General features: G+C 46.8%; 1 protein-coding gene across 2 annotated transcripts in view; it reads left to right on the top strand.

Moving 5' to 3' along the window:
• Window positions 1-25,937, top strand: part of kcnd3 (potassium voltage-gated channel, Shal-related subfamily, member 3) — a 328,767-nt gene that overhangs the window by 282,907 nt on the left and 19,923 nt on the right. For both annotated transcript variants that reach the window (XM_080209652.1, XM_080209653.1), the window contains exons 3-5: window positions 7,440-7,602; window positions 15,336-15,437; window positions 18,114-18,212. In XM_080209652.1, coding sequence (XP_080065778.1) covers window positions 7,440-7,602; window positions 15,336-15,437; window positions 18,114-18,212 — 364 coding nt within the window. The remainder of the gene's footprint in view (window positions 1-7,439; window positions 7,603-15,335; window positions 15,438-18,113; window positions 18,213-25,937) is intronic.

Genomic DNA, 25,937 nt, shown 5'->3' with positions numbered 1-25,937 from the left:
AGGGAATGGGTATTGAAGGTGGTGTTAACCAAATGCGCTGCTTTGTCCTGTTTCTGCTAGTGTCAATAAAAATCTAGAACTAAGAATCTACTGATGACCCTGGAACCATTACCATTAATTGTTGGAAAAATCCTAATGTTCTTTAGGGAAGGAAATCTGCTATCCCTCCCTGGTCTGGCCTACATGTTCCTGCAGATCTTAAATATCCTCGGGGTTGGCCAATAAATGCTGGTCCAACCAGCAACATGAACATCCCACTGCCTTTACCTTACCTAACTGTCCAAACTAACTCTTATTGTTGAGGTGGATTCTATCTCAATTACTCAGACTGGGAGTAAATGGCACAAACTCACTCCTTTCCCTTGCTCTTTCTTTTATCTCCCATCTTGAATCGTGTATGTATGGCTCAACTGGCAACTCTGATTGGACATATTCCTGGAGATTTCATCATGTGACTTGTGGCTTCAATCCACCCCATCTCCCACCAGTTTGTTACTGCCCATCACTGTCAATGATGGGGGATGGAATCTTAGCGATCATGTTCGTAATGTTGATCCAGCAGAAGGAATTCTTCAGTTGAAGGCAATAAAATGAAACAGAAACTTGCTTTAACAGATAAATCAAAGAAAAAGGTTTGAATTAGAACCATCATTACTCCAACACTTGAGGCCTCACCCTGGGCCATCCCAAGCTCCCACAAACCCTAGCAGTTTCTTATTTATACTGAGCTAGCTGGTCAGCTGAACATCACATCATTTTGTCATTGGTTACAGAGTTTACTGGGGCAGCTGACCCTTACAGGATGTTATTAACAGATCCAGTGTTGCAATTGGTTGCATTCTAACAGGTAACCCTGGAGCAATGATCTTAAGACACAACCTCAGGTCCCACTATAGGAGCTAGGAATTTAAATTCAAAGAATAAATGAATCTAGAATGTAAAGGTTAGCATGAGTAATGGTGCTCATGAAAATACCACACTGTCATAGAAACCCATCTGGTTCACTAATGTCCTTTAAAGAAGGAAATTTGCCAACCTTCCCCAGCCTGGCCCCTATCTGTGACTCCAAACCTACAGCAATGTGGTTGATATTTAATGGCCTCCTGAAATTGTCTCGCAAACCAATCAATTAAGGACTTTGATCTGAGTTGATTTATTATTGTCACATGTATTATCATTCAGTGAAAAGTATTGTTTCTTGCGCGCTATACAGACAAAACATACCGTTCATAGAAAAGGAAAACTGAGAGTGCAGAATATGTTACAGTCATAGCTAGGGTGTAGAAAAAGATCAACTAAATGCAAGGTTAAGTCTAGTCAAAAGTCTGACAGCAGCAGGGAAGAAGCTGTTCTTGAGTTGATTGGTACGTGACCTCAGACTTTTGTATCTTTTTTCCGAAGAAAGAAGGTGGAAGAGAGAATGTCTAGGGTGTGAGGGGTCCTTAATTATGCTGGTTGCTTTGCCGAGACAGCCGCAAGTGTAGACAGAGTCAATGGATGGGAGGCTGGTTTGTGTGATGGATTAACAATGGACAATGAATGCTGACCTTGGACAATGAATGCTGACCTTGGACAATGAATGCTGACCCTGGACAATGAATACTGACCTTGGACAATGAATGCTGACTCTGGACAATCAATACTGTCCTTGGACAATGAATATTGACCCTGGACAATGAATACTGACCCTGGACAATGAATATTGACCCTGGACAATGAATACTGACCCTGGACAATGAATACTGACCCTGGACAATGAGTACTGACCCTGGACAATGAGTACTGACCCTGGACAATGAATACTGACCCTGGTCATTGAATACTGACCCCGGACAATGAATACTGACCCTGGACAATCAATACTGTTTTTGGACAATGAACACTGACCCTGGACAATGAATATTGACCTTGCCAGCAATGGTCACATCCTGTAAATTAATGATATGACATTGGAAAAGACCTTTTAGTCTCCTGATTGGATTAATCCTGACGGTTAGTATAATAGCCTTTACCCCCCTCCATAGTGTTATAATTAATAAACTAATGTGGGCAAAGGAAATGAAAGAAACAGTTATATTTATTGTTGCCTTTGATTGGTTTCCAAGGCTGCTTACTGATTAGCAGAGATTAATCTTCAATTGTGGGCGATTCTAGACAATTTCGCAAAGTTGGCAGCCCTAATACACAACTCCTTGTTCCAAAACCGAATACATCATATTGCAAAATCATAGAATCTCTACAGTGCAGAAGAGAGCCATTCGGCCCATCGAATCTGTACCAATAACAATCCCACCCAGGCCCTATTCCCATAATACCACACATTTACGCCGCTAATCCCTCTGACGCTATGGGGCAATTTAGCATGGCCAATCAACCTAACCCATACATCTTTGGAGTGTGGGAGGAAACTGAAGCACCCGGAGGAAACCCACGCAGACATGGGGATAATGTGCAAACTCCACACAGACAGTGACCCGAGGTTGGAATTGAACCCGAGTCCCTGGTGCTGTGAGGCAGCAGCGCTAACCACTGCGCCACCATGCTGCCCAAAAGCAGAGGTTAGCATGGCCCCAACACTGACATGGCCTCGACGATTCAATGGTAAAGGATAATAGCGTTCCGCAAAACGCCACGGAGCACTGAGGCCAACTCAGCCAGAGCAGCGGCAATGGAGATATCCACAGGGCAGAAAGAAAAAATACGGAGCTGGTGGGAGTGTGAGGGGCAGGGATGGGATGTAGCAGAAGGTCACATGATGACAACTGGCTTCAGCCCAACAGAACTCTCCAGTAACCTCTTATCAGGAAGCCAATGAAGCCAGCCACTGATGATGGAGGTGCAGACAGTAATGGCCCTTGGGCATGGTTGGAGAGTTGATCCACCAATGGAACTATACCCCATTGGTACTGTCAGTGCCATCAGGTAACAGGGTAAAGGTGGGCAGAATTCTCCATTTTTGAGACTAAATGCAGTGGTGGGTAGGTCTGGCGATGCCTTTCCCTTTGGCCAATACTGCAGGAAACTGCACCAGACTCTGCTCGGAATCTCAATAACTATGCACAGACAAGTTCCCCTCCAACTCTCCTGATGGGCCAACAGCTGGTTCATTTCCCCCCTCACCCCGTCCCTCAGTTGAAGGTCCAGGGACCATATTTATACACCAGGGCAGCATCACTCACATCACTCTCTCCAGCCCCCTTCACCAGACTGTCTAACCCCAGAGGCAGGAGGCTCACAGCCTCAAGAGGAAATCCATTCCTCGATTCAATCATCCTCCCCCCAGACCCTTCTCCTGTGAGGTGACCATGCCTGTTTTGGATTTCTACCCGCCGTATCTGGAGTCTTCATCCATCCCCTTCCAGTGAACAACGTGGTGTCTTTTTGTGCCCCCTGTTGGTGAACTTTTCATGCATCCTTTCTGGGGCCCAGCCTCCCTCCCCTCGGTCTCCCTCTGCCTTCCATTCTGCATCTTCTTCATCCACCTCCTTGTCCCTCTGCCTGAAATCAGGAGCCCTCGGCCTACACCCTCCCACTCCTCGCACAGCCCTCTATCCATGTTGTCCCCATTCCCCCTCCCTCACCTCAACAGGCCTCAGAGCATGTTTAAATAATCATTAGCATATTTAGCTTCAGCTTGAAGCTGAATTCGCCTGGCCCCTTCAATTCTTCCACCTGCCGGTGCAACATGAGGCCACTGAGAATCACTACCTGTCTCTCTAAACGGAGAGCAGATGTGATGACCACGCTGGGGGGCATGGAGACCATTGAAGATCCAGGTTGTTAGGGACATGGCTGGAAAGTGCCCTGGCACTGGCACCCTGGCTCCCTCTCTGCCCATTTGGCACTGTCAGATTGACACTACCAAGGGGTGGGTCCTAAAGGGGGCATGTGGAATGTCCTGAAAGGGGGGCATGGAGGAAGGAGTCTGTAAGGGGTGTCCTTTGTCAACCCCATAGTGGAGTTTCTCACACTTGCTGTTTCTGGTCCCTAATCCCTTACTGATGCTGTTATCCACGCGGTGACGAGATGCCTGCAAGTGGGCGAGGGAGGGGAGGGTTTGCCTGAGAGTAAGGGGCACGGCAGGGGTGGGGGGTGCAAGGTGGCCTAAGATCAGATGCCCTCATCTCTAAGGAATCACCCCAACCTCCAAATAATTGACTCGGTGTGAGTTGGATTGCGACCTGGATCCCTTCCAGTGGGAATCGCACCAGATTGCCCACCAGGGACAATACTTAGGAATTGTTTGAGTGAGTTACACCCAGGATTTCCAGGGTCTTCACAATCAGAATCGACCGTCTTACCTGTAGGAACTTCCCGAGACTTCCAAACCAGGTTCCAGGAAGTAGAAAGTCTGAAGGAACGATGTGAGAAAGGAATGTCAGAACTTAAAGAAATGTCTTTGACAGACTGGAGGACTTGGGAGATGGCTGTGGTAACAGTTGAGGAAGATGTTTTTTGACAGGTTTAAATGAAGCATGTACACACAGAACCTTCCAGACACCTACGGGGTGTCCCAACACTGAAATCATTTGTTAAAAAAAAAGTCATTGTAATTGGTTAGAGGGGTGGTTCAGAGATCAGTTAGGAAGCGACCTTTGACCCCAAGCCGAATTAAAGTGACAGCTCCTGACAACATGCAATCCCCATCAGGAAAGATGATGAGAGGCAGTGACAGGGACAGCAGCTGTTGACATTTAATTCCCCAACTCAGAATCCCAGCAATACCTGCAGGCATCTCGTCACCGCGTGGGTAACAGCATCAGTAAGGGATTAGGGACCAGAAACAGCAGCGATGAAGGGGAAGATAACAACTCAGGAGAAATTACAGACTGCAACCGAATCGGGGGGTTCAGGGAGTTTATACACCGAATAACAGATACCGGCGATAATATAATGGAGTCTTTTATTCACTGATAATTGGATTTTGGATTCGGTGCAGTTGAAAGGAATGTAGATTAATCTCTAACATGAGTTGGCCAACAGTGACATCTAGACTAAATACTGAAACCCAACGCTAACGCAGATCTTTCATTTATTCTTACATGGGTCGTGGGTGTCACTGACAAGATTATCATTTATTGCCCATCCCTAATTGCCCCTTGATCTGAATGGTTTGCTTGGCCCTTTCAGAAGGAAAGCTAAGAGTGACCCCCACCGCTGTGGGTCCGGAGTGACCCCCACCGCTGTGGGTCCGGAGTGACCCCCACCGCTGTGGGTCCGGAGTGACCCCCACCGCTGTGGGTCCGGAGTGACCCCCACCGCTGTGGGTCCGGAGTGACCCCCACCGCTGTGGGTCCGGAGTGACCCCCACCGCTGTGGGTCCGGAGTGACCCCCACCGCTGTGGGTCCGGAGTGACCCCCACCGCTGTGGGTCCGGAGTGACCCCCACCGCTGTGGGTCCGGAGTGACCCCCACCGCTGTGGGTCCGGAGTGACCCCCACCGCTGTGGGTCCGGAGTGACCCCCACCGCTGTGGGTCCGGAGTGACCCCCACCGCTGTGGGTCCGGAGTGACCCCCACCGCTGTGGGTCCGGAGTGACCCCCACCGCTGTGGGTCCGGAGTGACCCCCACCGCTGTGGGTCCGGAGTGACCTGTAAGCCGGAACGGGTAATGAGGACAGATTTCCTTCCCTGGAGGACATTAATGAATTAGAATTTTACAACAATTGCTGATAGTTTCATGGTCACCTGAGACTAGTTCTTAATTTCAAACTTCATAAAGTCATAGAATCTCTACAATGCAGATGGAGGCCATTCGGCCCATCGAATCCCACCCAGGCCTTATCCCCGTAATCCCATGGATTTACCCTAACTTGTCTGCCTGACACTAGCAGGCAATTTAGCATGGCCAATGCACCTAACCCGCACGTCTTTGGACTGTGGGAGGAAACCAGAGCATCTGGAGAAAACCCACGCAGGCACGGGGGGAACATGCAAACTCCATATGGACAATGAGCCAAGGCTGGGAATCGAACCCAGGTCCCAGGAGTTGTGAGGCCAATGGTAGTCATGGTGTGGAGATGCCAGTATTGGACTGGGATAAACACAGCAAGAAGTCTCATAACACCAGGTTAGAACTTGCCGTTAGACTTTAACCTGGTGTTGTGAGACTTCTTGCTGTGAGGTAGCAGTGTTAACCACTGTGGCCTATCAAGTCTTCACCGACCTCAATCCCATCCAGCCCCTATCTGCACAACCCCATGTATTTACCCTAGCTAGTTCCCCTGACACTAAGGGCCAATTATCTTGGCCAATCCACCTAACCTGCACATCTTTGGACAAACTTCATTATTTGAATTTAAATCCAACCAGCTGCCATGACGGGATTTGAACCCCTTATCCCAGGAGGATTAGCCTGATTCCCTGGATTGCTAGTCCAATGATGTTATCAATACGCCCATTCCACCCTGCCCCACTCCCCACCTCACACTGGTGGAATGAAGGTGTCTCTGTAATAGCTTCCCGTGGCTCCTGAGTCAAATGTGCCTGTTGTGGAGAAGCCAGCCATGGATTTCCTGATTGGAGACCAAAACTTCAGCAGCAAGTTTTCCTGAGTTTATAGTTACAGTTACTAAAATGAGAGATCAAGTCATTGCACCTTGGGATTCCCGCAGAAAGCAAACTCAAAACAGTGATGGAGTTGTGGAGCTGTTTACTCATTACTCGTTACTGGTAAGGCCTGTACTTATTGCCTATTCCAAGTTGGCCTTCAGAAGATGGCGGTGAGTCACTTTCATGAATATCTGCAGCCCACAATGGGCAGGTACACCAGTTCCTGTGATGTTGCAGGATTGGCAATGTGGTTCCGAGTCAGGATGATGTTTGACTTGATGCGAAAGCTGCAGGCGGTGGTATTCCCATGCTCCTGTTGCCCTGGGTGGTTGGGAAGCAGGTTCGGGAGATGCTGTTGAAGGAGTCTTGGTGAATTGCCGCAGATGGCACCCATTCCTGCCTGTGCATTGATGGTGGAAGGGGTGGATGTTTAAGACAGATGGGGGTGCCAATCAAGTGAGGACTGCTTTGTCCTGGATGGTGTTGAGATTTTTGAGTGTTGTTGAAGCTGCTCTCATCCAGGCAAGTGGAGAGTATCCCATCACACTCCTGACTTGTGCCTTGTAGATGGAATTATACCAAAACGGAACAGGTTTGAGGGGCTGAATGGCCTCCTCCTGTTCCTATTGGGTAATGTAGGGTGTCAGGAGAATGTAAAAATGGCTGAAGTGGCAATTAGAACATGATTATGGATTTAAAATGGAATTCAGAGATAACTTAAGGATGTTTTTAATTCTTCATGAGATGTGGGTGTTGCTGTCAAGTTCAGCATTTATTGCCCATCCCTGGCTATCCCCAAGAAAGTGGGGGTGAGCGGCCTTCTTGAACTGTTGCCACCTCTCTGCTGTAGGTTGCTCCATTAAAATGCCCTTTCCCTTTTTCTCGTAGCTATGGTGACATGGTCCCGAAGACAATCGCCGGCAAGATATTTGGCTCCATCTGCTCCTTGAGTGGTGTCCTGGTGATTGCTCTCCCAGTTCCGGTCATTGTCTCCAACTTCAGCCGTATCTACCACCAGAACCAACGGGCAGACAAGCGGCGAGCACAAAAGGTAAAACCTGTCACCCAAACACTGTGTCTGTCTGTCTGTCTGTCTGTCTCTCTCACACAATTCCAATTCGCTGTTGTCTCAGCGACTAAATTCAAAATCGTGGCTCAGAAATTTGACCTCAGCTCCCACCGCAGAAACCATGTTGATGGCCAGTCCTTGCCGTCACTGCCAAACCAAATCCCAGCCAGAAGTAGGCTGGTGGAGCACCTGTTTGTTTGGTGACTATCTCACTTTTTATTATTTTGTTTGTAGTGTCACAAGTAAGCTGACGTTAACACTTCAATGAAGTTACTGTGATAATCCCCCAGTCCCCACACTCCGGCACCTGTTCGGGTACGCTGAGGGAGGATTTAGCATGGACCTAACCAGCACATCTTTCGGACTGAGGGGAAACCGCAGCACCCAGAGGAAACACACGCAGATACGGGGAGAATGTGCAGACTCTGCACGGTCACCCAAGTTTAATTTTGACCGGGGTCTATAGCAGCGCTGCTAACCACCGTACCACTGGGCAGCCTACTTTAGGACACCGGTGAACCTAGATTATCCAATAGGAACAGGCGGAGCCCATTCAGCCCCTCAATCCTGTTTCATTTCATTATAATTCAGGTCAGAAATTCCAAAGTGTTTTATGAATTCCACCTGGATTATAAGTTTTGTAATTTGAATTTGGCCAGGGTGAGCAAGAGATGTTTCACTTCAGGTTGTGATTCAAATGACCCACTAGGGAGCTTTTATCAAATAAAGTTTATTTAAGTACACAGTTAACATGTATAGAAAGAAAATTAGCAATAACATTTAACAATTAGAAAAAAAATGATATTGTATAAACCTTAATGAATGTAAGAAATGTTCCAATCAAACAAAACCCATACACAAAACAGTTGCCACAGGTTTTATATATAAAGTTTAAATGCTCGCTTACTGCTAGATTTATTCCTTTGGTGCAGTTCTCTTGAGACTCACACAGACAAGCTTGGAGTCAGAACAGCTTCCCAAAACACCAGGGAGACTCTAATTAAGCCAACCACCAACAGCAGATGTTTGACTCCAGGGAGGCCAAGAACATTGCTTCCAGCTAACAGCAGAATTCCTGAAACCAGGGAGAGAGAAAAAAAACATTGCTTTTCAGCTTGATGTCCACCCCCTTCTAAACTAAAATTGTACTTGCAAACATGACCTGCCACCCAATCTTCCTCCTAACAATGCAGGGTCATAAAACAGTACCAGAAAGTACCTGAGTAAAAATAAACAGAACACCATTTAAGCCATTGAAGGAGCAATAAAAGGACTTCTAGCAGCCAGCCTGGCAACAATGAGAAAAAACTGAAGCTGTGATAACTGCAGAGAACACGATTTAAAAAAAAAACATTTTTTCAAGGTACACTAGCACCACAGATTTTTGATCTGATCGAGGCTGGGGGTGGTGGGGGGAGCCAATAGAGACCTCCAAGATTATAAAAGGGTTGATAGGATAGCCATAGAGAAGATGGTACCACTTGTAGGCGAGACTGATAAGGACCATAATAACTAATAAGGCTAATTAATGCAACAAGGGATTCAGGGGGAATTTCTTTTCCCGGAGATCAGTGGGAACACATATTTGTCTACCTCAAGGAACTTGTCTAACATTTAATGGGAAGTGAGGAGTGAGAGGACAGGTTGGCAGGGTTAAATGTCGGGGAGAAGGAGGTTTGTATGGAGGGTAAACACCGACAGAGATCCTCTGAGCTGGATGACCTACTTTTCCGTTGAGAATTCAGTGTAATTCTACATGCGTCCAGTCACGCTGGAGGGGATCACCTGCTTAATGCATTTCATCTACTTGATTACTGTTTATCTGTCACTGTACGCTTTGCAAAACCCTCAAGCAGGCAATTGTAGAAATTACAGTGCAGGAAGAATCCATTCAGTCCGCTGCATCTACGTTAGCTGCCAAAGCGCCGAGGGAACCGTGTACCCAATTCCGTTGCCGTACTGTAATTCATTTCCTCTCAAGTAGTTATCCAATTATCTTCTGAAAGTTACTATCGAACCCGCCACCCTTTAAGGCAGCTCATTCGACAAACTGTGCAAAGAGATTCGCCCATTTGGTTTGTGCATCTTTTTTGTGTGAAATATCCTTCCCGTTTCCCCCTTCGTACTTCAAGCGTTGGTTCAAAGTGAGGCCTCGATGTTTGCAGGCACACCCGGCAGTACACATCGCCTTCCGCTGTCTGGTGGCTTCTGTTTGAGCTTAGCTGCAGTCGGATATCAGGTGCATTCACAACTCAGTAACGTTTACCTGTCCATCCCAGTCAATGTGTCTGATTGCGAGCAATCTTGCCTCTGGATTACGTGCTCGAGACCTGGAGTGGGGTTAAGGGAATAAGCACAGCATCCAGGCTGGCACCACAGAAGCACAGAACTGCCGCATCATGTAAAAGTACATAGAATTCCCAGCACAGAGAACAGGCCATTCAGCCCAACTAATCCATGCTGATGTTTATGCCCCCCAAGAGCTTGCCCCCACCCCTATTCATCTCACCCTATCAGCATATTACTCCATTCTTTCTCACGTGCTCAGTGCATCACAGAATCATAGAATTCCTACAGTGCAAAAGGAGGCCATTCAGCCCATCAAGTCTGCACTGACTCTCCGACAAACCCCATCTTACCCAGCCCCTATTTACCCTGCTACTCCCCTTAACCTACACATCTTTATTATTTCTTTGTTAGTATGACAAGTAGGCTTACATTAACATTGCAATGAAGTTACTACGAAAATCCCCTTGTCGCCACACTCCGGCACCTGTTCGGGTACACTGCGGGAGAATTTAGCATGGCCGATGCACCTAACCAGTATGTCTTTCGGACCGTGGGAGAAAGCCAGAGCACCTGGGGGAAACCTACGCAGGCATGAGGAGAATGTGCAGGCACTGCACAAACAGTGACACAAACCGGGCATCGAACCTGTGTCCCTGGTGCTGTGAGGCAGCAGTGCCAACCACCGTGCCACCTCTTGGGTGTTATCTTGGGATGCTAAGGGACAATTTAGCATGGCCAGTCCACCTAACCTGGAGTGTGGGAGGAAACAGGTGCACCCAAGTAAACCCATGCAGACACAGGGAGAGTGTACCATCTCAACACAATCACCCGAGGCAAGAATTGAACCTGGGTCCCTGGCACTGTGTGGGGCAGCGGTTCTAACCACCGTGGCACCTTGCCATTCACCTCAGCTACTGTCCATCTCTTGTGGCGGGTTCCACATTTTCATCGTTCTCCAGCCAAATAAATTTCTCTTGAATTCCCTGCTGGATTGGTTAGTGACCACCTTGTACTTCTGACCCTTAGTTTTGCTCTCACAATAAGTGGAATGAAGACCTCCCCTATCAAACCGTTTGATAATCTCAAAGAACCCTGTAACCTCAGCCTACTCTTGTCTAGAAAGATGAACTTGCACTGGTGTTGCTCTTGTTAGGGTTGCAGAACATCTCAAAGCTCTTTACAGCTAATTACGTCCTTCTTGAGGTTTAGACACTGTTAGAATGTCAGGGAGATTGCAGCCAATTTGTGTTCAGCGACACCCCCACAGGCAGCATTGTGATAATGATTATATAATCTGACTCTTTCTGATGTTGACTGAGAGATAAACATTGGTCAGGACACCAGGAATAACAAGGCTGCTCTACTGTTAAATCATAGAATCCCTACAGTGCAGAACGAGGCCATTCAGCCCATCAAGACTGCACCGATAACAATCCCACCCAGGCCCTATATACCCTGATAATCTCCCATTAACTCAGTGTCAATTTAGCATGGCCAAGCAACCCAACCTGCACATCTTTGGACTATGGGAGGAAACTGGAGCACCCGGAGGAAGCCCACGCAGACAGGGGAAGAATATGCAAACTCCACACAGTGAGCCAAGCTGGGAATCGAACCTGGGTCCCTGGCACTGTGAGGCAGCAGTGCTAAACCACTGTGCCGCCCAGAGTACCATGGGATCTTTTACATCCACCCCTTCAAGAATCTGGGGCCTTCGTCAATACTTCAGGCGTGTCAGCCTTGATCTTCACATTTAGGTCTGAGTAGGACTTGAACCCAGAACCTTGTGATTCAGAGGCAAGACCGCTAACAACTGAGCCACATCAGAGGCTGGTGAAAGTGTGCCGAATGCCACTTCAGCCTTTCAGCATTGTTTGTGCTGACTTTGAGATGAGATATTTAGGCTGCCCCTATTGCTAATAGCTAGAATCAATGATCTATCTTTAAAGAAAGAACTTTCATTTGTATAGCACCTTCTCGCAACATTCCAAAGTTCTTTATGGCAAATTAAATACTATTGATGTTTTATCACTGCTGTAATGCAGGAAACACAGCAGTCACTTTACACACAGCAAGATCCAACAAAGAGCAACATAATAATGAGCAGATAACCTGTTTTATTGATGTTGGTGGAGGAATAACTAATAAGTCATGTCACTCGGGAAATGTCCCTACTGCTCCCCCCATTGCTGCCATGAGATCCTAACTCCATCTCGTAAGGCAGATAGAACTTCAGTTTTATGCGCCGGGGCCCCAGATTCGATTCACAGTTTGGGTCACTCACTGTGAGGAGTTTACACATTCTCCCCGTGTCTGCGTGGGTTTCCTCCGGGTGCTCCGGTTTCCTCCCACAGCCCAAAAGCCCTGCTGTTTAGGTGAATTATCCATGCTAAATTGCCCCATAGTATCAGGGGGAATAGCTAGGGTAAATGCATGGGATTGTGGGGATAGGATTGTGGTCAGTGCAGGCTCGATGGACCGAATAGTAACCCGAGGCCGGAATTGAACCCAGGTCCCTGGAGCCGTGAGGCAGCAGGGCTAACCACTGTACCACCGCACAACTGATATCCGACTGCAGCTAAGCTCAAATAGAAGCCATCAGACAGCGGAAGGTGATGTGCGCTGCTGGACGTAAACATCAAGGTGTAATTCTGAACTAATGCTTGGAGTGCAGCCACTATACAGTCCTACCCAGACTGGAGATTCTCTGCTGCGAATCAGCTGCTGAAAGTTTCTTTCTATTCCTTACCTATTAGTCAATGAAAGGTTGAAGCTTCTAGAAATGAAAAATGAATGTGGCTCCCCCACCCCCATCCCTTGTGGCTTATATTCGGACACCAACTCCCCCACCGTCCTGCTTGACTACACTGATTACGATTCAAAAGCACTTTGTTGACTGAAAAGTGCTTTGGTTCATCCTGGGGTTATGAAATGTGCGATAGAGACACAAGTCTTTTTCTTTGTTGTTCGACTCCATTCATATCATAGGATCCCAACGGTGCAGGAGGAGGCCATTCAGCCCATTGAGTCTGCACCGGCTCTGACAGAGCATGTTGTCCAGGTCCCCCTACCCTATTCCCGTAACCCAGCGCATTTACCCCACTATTCCTAGTGTCATACACTTCTTGGGACGCTAAGGGACAATTTAGGTTAATTTTCCACAGTCTTGGCCAGTTATAATACATGATGTGGAGATGCCGATGTTGGACTGGGGTGGGCAAAGTAAGGAGTCTCACAACCCCAGGTTAAAGTCCAACAGGTTTATTTGGTAACACGAGGTTTCGGAGTGCCACCCCTTCTTCTTCAGGTGAGTGGGAGTTGTGTTCACAAACAGGGCATCTAAGACACAATCTCAATTTACAAGATAATGGTTGGAATCCAAGTCTTTACGGGTAATCAAGTCTTAAAGGTATAGACAACGTGAGTGGAGAGAGGGTTAAACACAGATTAAAGAGATGTGAATTGTCTCCATCCAGGACAGTTAGTGAGATTTTACAAGCCCAGGGGGTTACAGATAGTGTGACATGAACCCAAGATCCGGTTGAGGCTGTCTTCATGTGTGCAGAACTTGGCTATCAGTCTCTGCTCAGCGAACTCTGCACTGTCGTATGTTGTGAAGGCTGCCTTGGAGAACGCTTACCCAGAGATCAGAGGCCGAATGCCCATGACCGCTGAAGTGTTCCCCGACAGGACGGGAACACTCCTGCCTGGCGATTGTCGAGCGATGTTCATTTGTCCATTGTTGTAGTGTCTGCATGGTCTCCCCAATGTACCATGCCTCGGGACATCAGGTAGACAACATTGGCCGAGTTGCAGGAGTATGTACCGTGTACCTGGTAGATGGTGTTCTCACGTGGGATGATGGCATCCGTGTCGATGATCCGGCACATCTTGCAGAGGTTGCTGTGCCAGGGTTGTGTGGTGTCGTGTCAATCAGACAGGTTCCCTCAATATCACTCAACCGTGCTATTCCACGGCGGGGTAGAATTTGCCTCTCAATCAGCTTCAATCCAGAGTGCAGCATTGCCTCCACGTCTTAGCCTGCATTATATGCTCAAGTCCCTGGAAGCAAGGCTTGAACAAAGAATGTAGGAGCAAGAGATTCTGGAGTTCCTGAGGCCAAAATCACTGTGGACTTGATTTGACTGTCAGTCCATAGAATCAATCCTCCTTTCTGAAGCACTGCCGTGCCTCATCTTGGTGGACCTGCTGAATATGACAATTACTGAATAATGATAGTAATTTTGTCTTAAGTGGATGCCTCTCATTACCATTGTTAGATGCTAATGCTTTCATTAGTTCTTCATGTGTAGACAGTGGAAATATCACACTCCAGGCTCTTTAAGTAATTCTAATATGTTTCATTGTTCTAGATGTAACAGAACATTTTTTTTTTCAAATGAATTAGATTTTGTGGTTGAACATATTTCACCTATCCTGGGTGAATACTTTTTAATAAGTTTGTACTTTTTGGATTGGAGGGCTAATGTACTGTACCCTGAGCGCACAGACTCAGTAACCGTGGACAGATACCTTTCGATAAGAATATTATACTCATTGCTCTCCAAAACTATGCTCTATCCTTTTTCTTAAGCTTCATAAACGTCACCTGATGCTCTGTTCCTTCTCTCTGCACCTTCAGTGTTTCAATATTTCACATTCCAAAACAATCTCTCACCGATCTTCAACTGCAGAAACGTAAAAGCACAGAAACTAGAAGCAGCAACAGGCCATTCAGCTCTTCGAGCCTGCTCCGCTGTTCATTTCGATCATGGCTGATCATCAAATTCAATATCCTGATTTCTCCCCATCCCCCCCGTTGATCCCATTAGCCCCAAGATTAACATCTGATTTCTTCTTGAAGTTTACTCAGGTTATAATCAGGTTAAAGATGACAGTGTGATGTAAGATCTAGAGAGAAACACATCGATTTTCTTGCCAGAGGCAACACTGTCATTTTTTTGGTAAGATTTAGCCCTGCGGGACTGGTTTTGTGTTCAAGTCTCTTCATTTGGCACCACTAAAAGTTAATTTATCAGTCACAACTAGGCTTACATTAACACTGTAATGATGTTACTGTGAAAATCCCCTAGTCGCCACAGTCCGAGTTACACTGAGGGAGAATTTAGCGTGGCCAATGCACCCTAACCAGCATATCTTTCAGACTGAGAGGGGAATCCGGAGCACCCAGGGGAAACCCACGCAGACACAGGGAAAATATGCAAACTCCACACAGACAGTGATCCAAGCCAGGAATCGAACCCGGGTCCCTGGCACTGTGAGGCAGCAGTGCTAAGCACTGTGCCACCTATTGTACTGTGCTGGTGATGGGTTATATGAAAAGAGAGAAGGAGAGGCAGGAAGCTAGTCAGAGGATGAAGTAGCTTAGATGATAAATGTTGAAATTCTCTTGTTTTTCTTCACAGAAAGCCAGGCTGGCGAGGATAAAGATAGCAAAGACTGGAAATGCCAACGCCTATCTTCAAATAAAACGTAATGGTTTGATGAACGAGGCACTGGAGCTCACAGTAGGTTCAATATGATATTGCATAGAGACTAGGTGCAGAGGTCAGGGGGTCAGGAAATAATTGACTGGAGCTAAATTGGTTCCATTGGTGGAAAGCTCCTGAGCACACTCCAGTTTGATTGAGTATGCCTGTCCAATTGGTACCTCGGTTTTGGTTGAGTTGCTCTGCCATGTTTCTGTTGATGATGTGGAGATGCTGGTGTTGGACTGGGGGAGACACAGTAAGAAGTCTCACTACACCAGGTTAAAGTCCAACAGGCTTATTTGGTAACATGAGCTTTCAGAGTGCAGATCTTTCATCAGGTCAATTGCCTGAGGAAGGGGCAGTGCTCTGAAAGCTCATGATTCCAAATAAACTAAATCAGCCATTTGTTGGACTTTAACCTGATGTTGTGAGACTCTTTAATGTTTCTTTTGGTGGAAAAGGCCATTCAATGCTTGACCTTGCCTCATTTACCCTCTAGCCACTCAGTGCAACACTCCTTTTTCAGAACAATTTCATTATAACTCAAATTCTTCTGGCTAATATATCCTATTCCCCTCACAATTGTTTCTTACAATCTATCACACACCCCTCAATGTAACAGTCTGACATGCCCCCACTATTACCTTCAGATAAACCCAAATCTTTCACTGTAAGGATGTAACAGATACCAAACCTCTCGCAAAGACTTTTTGAAATACCACAAACCCTCATTGTAAGAATCTGATGTGCCCCACGCTCCTTAACCTGGAATTGTAGAATCCCTACAGTGCAGAAGGAGGCCATTTGGCCCATCAAGGCTGCACTGACCACAATCCCAAAGACCCTATCCCCACAACCCCTTGCATTTACCCTAGCTAGTCCGCCTGACAACAAGGGTCAATTTAGCATGGCCAATCCACTTAACCTGCACATCTTTGGACTGTGGAAGGGAACAAAGGACCTGAAGGAAACCCACGCAGACATGGGGAGAATGTGCAAACTCCACACAGACAGTGACCTAAGCTGAGAATCAAACCCAGGTCCCTGGCACTGTGAGGCAGCAGCGCTAACCACTCTGCCACCATGCCACCCCCATGGATTATGTGCTCAAGTCCCAGTGTGTGTCTCAATGTCGCAATCTCCTGACTAGCAGATACCAAGTGAACCAACCTGGCATGGTGATGCACCCTGCAAGCGAATATCCCACCAACAATAAAATAAAGGCAAAATACTGCAGATGCTGGAATCTGAAACAAGTGTAAAAAATGCTGGAAAACTCAAGAAATGTTGGCCGGAATTTTACCGACCCACTGTCCCAATTCCAGAGCTGGGTGAGGTTCAGAGAACGACATTCTCCATTGGCCTCAGGTGGGATCAAACAAACTTTGGGTAAAATTCCACCTGTTAACTGTACTTTCTCTCTCCACAGAGGGTGTCAAACCTCATAGAATCCCTGCAGCGCAGAAACAGGCCATTTGCCCATCGAGTCAGCCCTGAAAACAATCCCATTCAGGCCCTATCCCCGTAACCCCACATATTTTCCCTGCCAATCTCCCTGACATTGAGGAGCAATTTAGCATGGCCAATCAAACTAACTCGCACATCTTTGGACTGTGGGAGGAAACCAGAGCACCCAGAGGAAACCCATGCAGACACGGGGAGAATGTGTAAATTCCACACAGTCAGTGACCTGAGGCCGGAATCGAACGCAGGTCCCTGGTGCTGTGAGGCAGGAGTGTTAACCACTGTGCCACCTTGCTGCTGATTTTCTCCAGCATTTACTGTTCGCATTAGTCCACCAGCATTGGTGACTTTCACGGAAATAAAGACCACTTAGGCAAAATCCATACCTTAATGGAGTGGACAGTGGGAGTGAGATTCTCAAGGAGAGAAAATATTAACAAATAGATCTTAACAGAGATTTGGTTCAGGAATGAGGCGCTTCAGTTATGTGGATAGATCAGAGAGGTTGAGACTGGTTTCCTTAGAGACAATATAGAAGAGATTTGATCGAGATGTTCAAAATCTAGACAAGGTAAATAGAAACTGACTGTTCCCGTTGGTGAAAAGATTGAGAACGCGAGCTTGTAAGCTTTTCCACACAGCGAGTAGTTAGAGGCTGAAATGAACTGCCTGAGAGAATGGGGAAATGGAGATTCAACTGTGGCTTTCGAGAATTGGATAAGCATCTGAAGGTAAAAGGAAAATGTCAGGATTTGGGAAAAGAGCAGTGGGGAGTGCAAGTATCTAAATAAATCTGGCAGTGAAGTGACATGAACTCAATGGGGCGAATGGCCTCATTCTGTGCTGTATGCATTCTCAGATTCTCTGATGGGGGTGGCATAGTGGTTAGCACTCCTGCCTCACAGCACCAGGAATCCAGATTTGATTCCCAGCTTGGGTGGCTGTGTGGAGTCTGCACATTCTCCCCGTGTCTGCGTGGGTTTCCTCCAGTGCTCTGGTTTCCTCCCACAGTCCAAAGGTGTGCGGGTTAGGTGGATTGGCCGTGCTAAGTCACCCCTTAGTGTCAGGAGGACTAGCTAGGGTAAATGCATGGGGTTATGGGGATGGGGCCTGAGTGGGATTGTGGTTGGTACAGACTCAATGGGCCAAATGGCCTCCTTCTGCACTGTAGGGATTGTCTGATAAAGCAGTGCCTGTGATTCCACATGTTGTATGATTTTTTTTTTTGCTGTGTTTCTGTTGTTCCAGGACTCGGGTGATAAGGAGCAACAACCGTGCCCCAATAAACCAGGCTCAGCTGTGGCCAGGCAACATCACCATCTGCTGCACTGCTTAGAGAGGACAACTGTAAGTCTGCAGAGCCTTTATGTTCAGGCCTGGCTGTTCCAGGTGCTGTGGAAGCGGAATTGTTTACGGTTTGTTTATTTACTAGTCACGAGCAGGCTTACATTAACACTGCAATGAAGTTGCTGTGAAAATCCCCTAGCCGCCACACCCTAGTGCCTGTTCGGGTACATTGAGGGGGAATTTAGCACGGCCAATGGACTTAACCAGCACGTCTTTCGGACTGTGGGAGGAAACCCAGGCAGACACGGGGAGAAGTTGCAGACTCCGCACGGGCAGTGACCCAAGCCGGGAATCGAACCCGGGTCCCTGGTGCTGTGAGGCAGCAGTGCTAACCACTGTGCCAGTGGCTACAGATCTATCGGGAAGGGGCACAGGTACAAAGTTTAACATTTGGGACAGAAAGCAGGAGAAACACAGGGTTGGCAGGCTGTGGAGATGCTGGGCATTGGACTGGGGTAGGTACAGTAAGTAGCCTCACAACACCAGGCAAAGTCCAACAGGTTTATTTGGTGGCACTGAGTTAGTGATTGAAGTGGGCATCCTGTTAACATTTAAGATTGGCTAAGAGGTGGGTAAAGTAACTGGGGTAAAGAGATATCAGGAGAGGATGGATTGACACCACTCAGATGCTACTCATGTGAACAATGAACACCAGTGTGGCCTGGGTAACCAAGCAGCCTGTTAAAGGTTGCAAGTCATATATAATTCCTGTTTCTCTTGCCCCCCCACACACTCCCCCTTCCTGGCCAGGAGGGGTTGAAACCAACAGCTTGAAGGAGAAATACCATCCAAGCAACTGGATTCAATCAACTTTATTCAAAAAACAGACAATGAACAGAAATAAACTGATTGGCAAACTGATGAATAATTAAGGACGGATTTTTGACTTGATCAGAACTTCAGGCGTTGGCTTTATCTGAGTTCTTTTTCTTCATTCTCGGGATAGGAGGGTTGATGGCTGGGCCAGCATTTATTGCCCAGTTTTAATTGCCCTTGGACGGTGGTGTCAAGCCATTTCCTTGAACCTCCATATGGGATGGATACACCCACTGTGCTGTTGTGGGGTGCGAGAGACTTTCAGGATTTTGACCCAGTGCCAGTGTCGGAATAACAATATATTTCCAAGTCAGGATGGTGTGTATATTGGAGGTGGAGATGCCAACATTGGACTGGGGTGGGCACAATAAGAGGTCTCACAACACCAGGTTAAAGTTCAACAGGTTTATTTGGGATCACGAGCTTTCGGAGCGCTGTTCCTTGAAGGAGGGAACTTGCAGGTGATGGTGTTCCCCTGCCTAATTACCTTACAGCATTCTAAAAGGATTTAATACTGATGTTTGAAATGCAAAATGTAATGCTACAAACCAGTGGTGGGAAAACTGCATCCGGGGGCCACATGTGGCCCACCTGGTTCTGAGTGCGGCCCACGAGACATTTTGTTAACCGTTGCCCACACGCAGGGTTGCCACATTCCCCTGATTTTTGTCCGTGTAGTTTTTTTTTCCCTGCGACTGAACTGAAATGATTCACATGTAAAGCGAGGACAAGTGAGGTGAGATGCCTGCTGAGTGCTCAGAACGTTGGCTGTGAGAGCCCTTTGTGTCTGAAGGGTTAATATTTATTCTGTTTTAAACATTTGAAGTTGATGTGAGTTCTATTACTATAATAAGGGCGGCACGGTGGTTAACACTGCTGCCTCACAGCACCAGGGACCTGCATTCGATTCCTGGCTTGGGTCACTGTCTGTGTGGAGTCTGCACATTCTCCCCATGTGTGTGTGGGTTTCCTCCGGGTGCTCCAGCTTCCTCCCACAGTCCGAAAGTCGTGCTGGTTAGGGTGCATTGGCCGTGCTAAATTCTCCCTCAGTGTACCCGAACAGGCACCAGAGTGTGGCGACAAGGGGATTTTCACAGTAACTTCATTGCAATGTTGATGAAAGCCTTACTTGTGACACAAATAAATAAACTTTAAACTGTAAACATATAAATGATTAAGCATTTCCTGTAACTCATTATGATTTCAATCTTGCGGCCCACTCAGACAAAGGAGGGCCACTCACGCTGCCCACTCACCAGCTTAGATTGCCCATCGCTGATCCAAACCCTCAAGTGCAAGATGCTGTCAAAGTTGAGGTTAAAGTGGACCTGGGTGGGGCCAGGGGATTTTTCTGCTAATATTTCTGCCTTTTTTCTGCTATCAAACTTGCTATCCTTCCAAAACGTGTCCGGCTGTGCATCCTCTTAGAATCTGTGCTTGCTCCACTCCCATCTGATGTGAATCAAAGATTTAAAATTCCCTTCCATCGAACAATTTGTAGTTTAGGTCCAGAAATGAATGTATTTAAAACATTAACAATATTGCAAATCCCTTCTGCTTCATGTTAAGATCCAGAATCTGCAGATGTTCCTGTGGTGAGTGCTTAACATTCAAACGAGAATGCAGAGGGGGCAAAAGTCCCTTATTTATTGTAACCCTTATTTAAAGTTGTTTCATTTAGGGGAGGTGATGGCCCAGTGGTATAATCGCTGGAGTATTAATCCAGATTCTCAGCTAATGTTCTGGGAACCCGGATGCAAATCCCGACACGGCAGATGGAGGAATTTGAATTCAATTTTAAAAAGCCTGAAATTAAGAATCTACTGACGACCATGGAACCATTGCTGGAAAAACCCATCTGGTTCACTAATGTTCTTTAGGGAAGGAAATCTGCCGTCCTTACTCGGTCTGGCCTACATGTGACCCCACAGCAATGTGGTTGACCCCCAACTGCCCTCCAAGGGCAACTAGGGATGGGCAATAAATGCTGGCCAGCCAGCAACACTCATGTCCTATGAATGAATAAAAACATTAGCCAGTATTGAAACCTTTTTTACACTGCTTAATTCAACTTATTGGATCATTCAAAAAGCTTTAATCATAAAGCAACATTCAAACGGTAAACTGGACAAGCATAAGGTGCTGGATGTAATTGTAAAATAGGGGGTGTGATTCTCCTGAATGAATTCTGTGTGTTCCCGGCAGCAGGAACATCAATCCATTTCCCACTGGCAGCGTTACTGAGGTGGGACTCGACCACATTAGAAACTCAAAAAGATGTCTCCCCCTCCCCACCCCATGTGAATCACACTGGGCCTAACGCTCCAGGCATGTGAGGCTCCTGAATCAGCGATTAGCTGACGTTCAAGAACATTCCCTACTTTTCCTTCCTTCAGAATAACTGAGGATTCTGCGTCTTCATCTCACATGTCAAACTGCAAAATTATTTTGATGTCTTATTTAACTAATATGAATGATCCTTCCGAGGGTCTCATTGAATGAGTTGAGAAGATTGGCTGTAGATTCATAGAAAATAATCGCAGTGATGTCACTTGTCTGCCAGCTGACTGACATTTGATTTTCAGCCCTTGGTAGTAGCTCTGTAGATGATGATACCTTTTCAATGAATAACCGTGCAATACACGTTTTAACAGCCGTCCGCCCCCTCGTCACTCCCTAGTTAACATAATTGTCCTTCAGTTCTCCTTTAATCCTTCAGCCTAACACTTTTAATCTGAGCCCCCAGTGACTGTTCTGCTTTCAGAAATGTATCCTTCCATATCGACTCTGTCGAGGCCCCCTCGTTATTTTATGCATTTCAATTAAACCTTCGCTCAGCCTCCTCTATCTCAAAGATAAAAAATACAACCTAGCCAATCCTGAAGTTAGAGTAAAAGAAGAGAAAAAAGCAGTAATATGAAGCTCGTGGGTTCAGTGAGAAGCTTTGCAGGCAAGTTTTTAAAAAAAAGCCAACGGTACAAAAAAAATGCAGTATTAGAAAACATCTGCTTTCTGGGAAGGCTCAGAGTCTTGGTGTGGTGACAGCAGTGTTAAAAAAATGGAGAACTTGTGTGGTGAAAAGGGGAAGCACTTCAGGCTCAATGGAGTGTGAACCGATTGTATCAACAATGAATTGTTTGCCCTGCCCTGGAGCTTTTAGCAGTTCCTTGTGTTAACAAACTTAGGCTAATCCCCTCATTGATCTGCTCTAGAGCCATCAGTCAAAGCATTTGTAAGAGCTTTCGGAGTTGTTGGGGCTCATTGAAGTGGGAAAAGTGATCTAGTGAAATTGAATGCTCCTTTCAGCCAAAGCACTTCAGGAAGGTTTCAGAGAAGCTGAGATTTATGAGAGAAAGCTAGGGGGACTCCCCAGTGAAACTGACAGCTCCTGTCACTCAAAATACTTCAAAGAGGTCCGGTAACACTCGGGGCTTCTGAAATCAACCAAGGCTAATCCTTACTGTAGAATAGAATGCTGCTGTGCTTTGAAAGCTTCCTGTGTTCGGGGGACATGGATTTTAAAGCGGTCAGGCCAATTCAAAGGTTTTTTCAAAACACAGGCAATAATGAAGAATTTTATCAGAGAAGTGCCTGAAATCACCATCCTAAGAGCGATTTCCAAGTTTTCCAAGGCAATAAGGGGATTTCCAGCCACGAGAGCACCTTCCCGTGGGAGTGGGAGCGCTCCGAGGTCAACTACAACAAGCTGGTTTACTCTCCAGATCCTATCACACGCTGCCAAAAAAATATAAAGGGGGTGTGTTTTACATCGTCATGCAAGGGGGCGGAGTCTCAATTTACCAGCAAATTCCAGCTGCACAGAGATTGGAGCGCCATCTTTAAGGATGGCCCAATCATAACCTAAGTAAACCTACCCCCAATTCACATGGAGGGCTCAGGGGCTCCCCTCTCCATCCCCAATCAGAGTCCCTGCACACTCACCCCACCCCATCCCAATCATCAGCCCTTTCAGTCCCCCATCCCACAATGGGAGCCGGCACCCACCTCCCAGAAAGGCCGATGCCAGTATTCCCTGCTCCCCTGCCTGTTCCTGGCCCACAACAAAATCTAAAGGGATTCCTCCCCCCTGAGGCTCCCATTCGGGCTGGCCTCTTGACACAGATTTGGCACTGCCAGGATGGCATGGTACCAACCTGGCAATGCCAACCTGATGCAAAGGGGCAGTGCCGAGGGCCCACGGTCTGGCCATGTCATAGAATCATTGAACTCTACAGTGCAGAAGGAGGCCATTCAGCCCATCGAGTCTGCACCAAACCTACCCAGGCTTATATCCCCATAACCCCATGCATTTACCCCAGTAATCTCCCTGACACTAAGGGGCATTTTAGCATGGCCAATCCACTTAACCTGCACATCTTTAGACTGTGGGAGGAAACCGGAGCACCCAGAGGAAACCCACGCAGAAATGGGGGGAATGTGCAAACTCCAGTGACCTAGGCTGGGAATCAAACCCGGGTCCCTGGCACTGTGAGGTAGCAGTGCTAACAACTGTGCCACCCCTTCTCCCCCGGGGGGCTATGCTCACCAATACGACCCTGGAGATGCCCACATGACAGGTTCACATCTGTCGTAAGCTATGATGTCACATCAGTGCAGCATCAATATTCAGCAGGGGGGTGTTCGTATCCGGAGGGAGGCGGGTTAATGATATTGAAATCTACTTAAATTCATTAAAACAGGTTAACGCCCATAATGGGCATGAACCTGATGATACCACGGTGAAGGAACTCGGAAACTCTCTGGCATGAATCCTGCTTTCTGGATTTTGAGCGCGTTCGGCCACTCCTGCAGATGGGGTGCGCCAGCTCAAAATCACACCCAGAGTCTACGATTGGCAGTTCAACAAAAGGAAGCTGAGTTATCCACCAGTTAGGTGTGAAAGATCATCATCTGTCTGCTATCGTGCACTGATGGCTTTGAACTTCCAAACCATTCTGGTTGGACGACTGCCAGCACTGGTCATATGATTGAAACTGGCTTGTGATAAGAAGATCTATCTAAAGACTCAAAGAGAGCAAGACAGATGAAAGAAGAACATTGACAAGACAAAAGCTCTTGAGAAACACTGGGCCGCCTTTGGCTTTTAAGAAACATCAGTCATTAGCTCACTCTGAAACTAGCTACAAATTGTCAAGCAGTCAAAGATTGTAACCTGTTCCAGTTTCCTGATAACCAACTTCATGGATCTGATTTGATTTGATTGATTATTATCACATGTATTAGCATACAGTGAAAAATATTGTTTCTTGTGCACTGTAAGACTCTAACATGAGAAATAAAAGAATGACCAGGGTGAGGTTAGGGCCAGTCAAGGATAGTAGTGGGAACTTGTGCATGGAGTCAGAAGAGATAGGTGAGGCCTTGAATGAATACTTTTCTTCAGTGTTCACTAAGGAGAGAGGCCATGTTTTTGAGGATGAGAGTGTGATACAGGCTGATAGGATGCAGGAGGTAAATGTTTAGAAGGAAGATGTATCAGCAATTTTGAAAAACCTGAGGGTTGATAAGTCCCTGAGCTAGATGGGATACATCCTAGGATACTTTGGGAGGCAAGGGATGAGATTGCGGAGCCATTAGCTTTGATCTTTGGGTCCTCACTGTCCACAGGGATTGTGTCAGAGGACTGGAGAGTGGCAAATGTTGTTCCTGTCTTCAAGAAAGGAAATAGGAATGACCCTGGTAATTATGGGCCAGTTAGTCTTACTCCAGTGGTTGGTAAGTTTTTGGAAGGGTTCCTAAGAGATAGGATTAATGACCATTTGGAAAGATGCAACTTAATCCGGGATAGTCAACACGGTTTTGTGAGGGGTAAATCCTGCCTCACAAATTTGATTGAATTCCTTGAGGAGGTAATGAAGTCTATAGATGAAGGTAGAGCAGTTGATGTTGTATACATGGATTTTGGTAAGGCGTTTGATAAGGTTCCCCATGGTAGGCTCATAAAGAAAGTAAGGAGGTGTGGGATAGAAGGAAATTTGGCCAATTGGATAAGTAACTGGCTGTCTCATAGAAGACAGAGGGTGGTGGTGGAGGGAAAATTTTCAGACTGGAGGCCAGTTACCAGCAGTGTACCACAGGGGTCAGTGCTGGGTCCTCTGCTATTTGTGATTTTTATCAATGATTTGGAAGAGGGGCCTGAAGGGTAGGTTAGTAAATTTGCTGATGACATCAAGATTGGTGGAGTAGTGGATGAGGTGGAGGGCTCTTGCAGGCTGCAAAGAGACATTGATAGGATGCAGAGCTGGGCCGAAAAGTGGCAGATGGAGTTTAACCCCGATAAGTGCAAGGTGATTTGTTTTGGTCAGACAAACTTGAATGCGGATTACAGGATCAACGGCAGGGTTCTGAGGAATGTGGAGGAACAGAGAGATCCTGGGCTTCATATCCACAGATCTCTGAAGGTTGCCACTCAAGTAGATAGAGCCATGATGAAGGCTTATAGTGTGTTAGCGTTTATTAACAGGGGGTTTGAGTTTAAGAGCCGTGGGGTTATGCTGCAACTATACCGGACCTTGGTGAGACCACATTTGGAATGTTGTGTGTAGTTCTGGTCACCTCACTATAAGACGGATGTGGAAGCATTGGGGAAAGTGTGGAGCAGATTTACCAGGATGCTTCCTGGTTTGGAGGGTAAGTTTTATGAGGAAAGGTTAAGGAAGCTGGGGCTTTTCTCTTTTGAGCAGAGGAGGTTGAGAGGTGGCTTAATAGAAGTTTATAAGATGATGAGGGGGATAGATAGAGTGGACATGCAGAGATTATTTCCTCGGGTGGATGTAGCTGTTACTAGGGGGCATAACTATAAGGCTTGTGGTGGGAGCTACAGGAGGGATGTCCAAAGTAGATTCTTTACTCAGAGAGTGGTTGGGGTATGGAATGCACTGCCTGCTG

This window comes from Carcharhinus amblyrhynchos, chromosome 22, assembly GCF_965287045.1.
Source record: "Carcharhinus amblyrhynchos chromosome 22, sCarAmb.v2.hapA, whole genome shotgun sequence".
In the NCBI taxonomy this organism is placed as follows: Eukaryota; Metazoa; Chordata; class Chondrichthyes; order Carcharhiniformes; family Carcharhinidae; genus Carcharhinus; species Carcharhinus amblyrhynchos.
The sequence above is the reverse complement of the archived record's forward strand: the minus strand, read 5'-3'. Positions and strand labels throughout refer to the sequence as shown.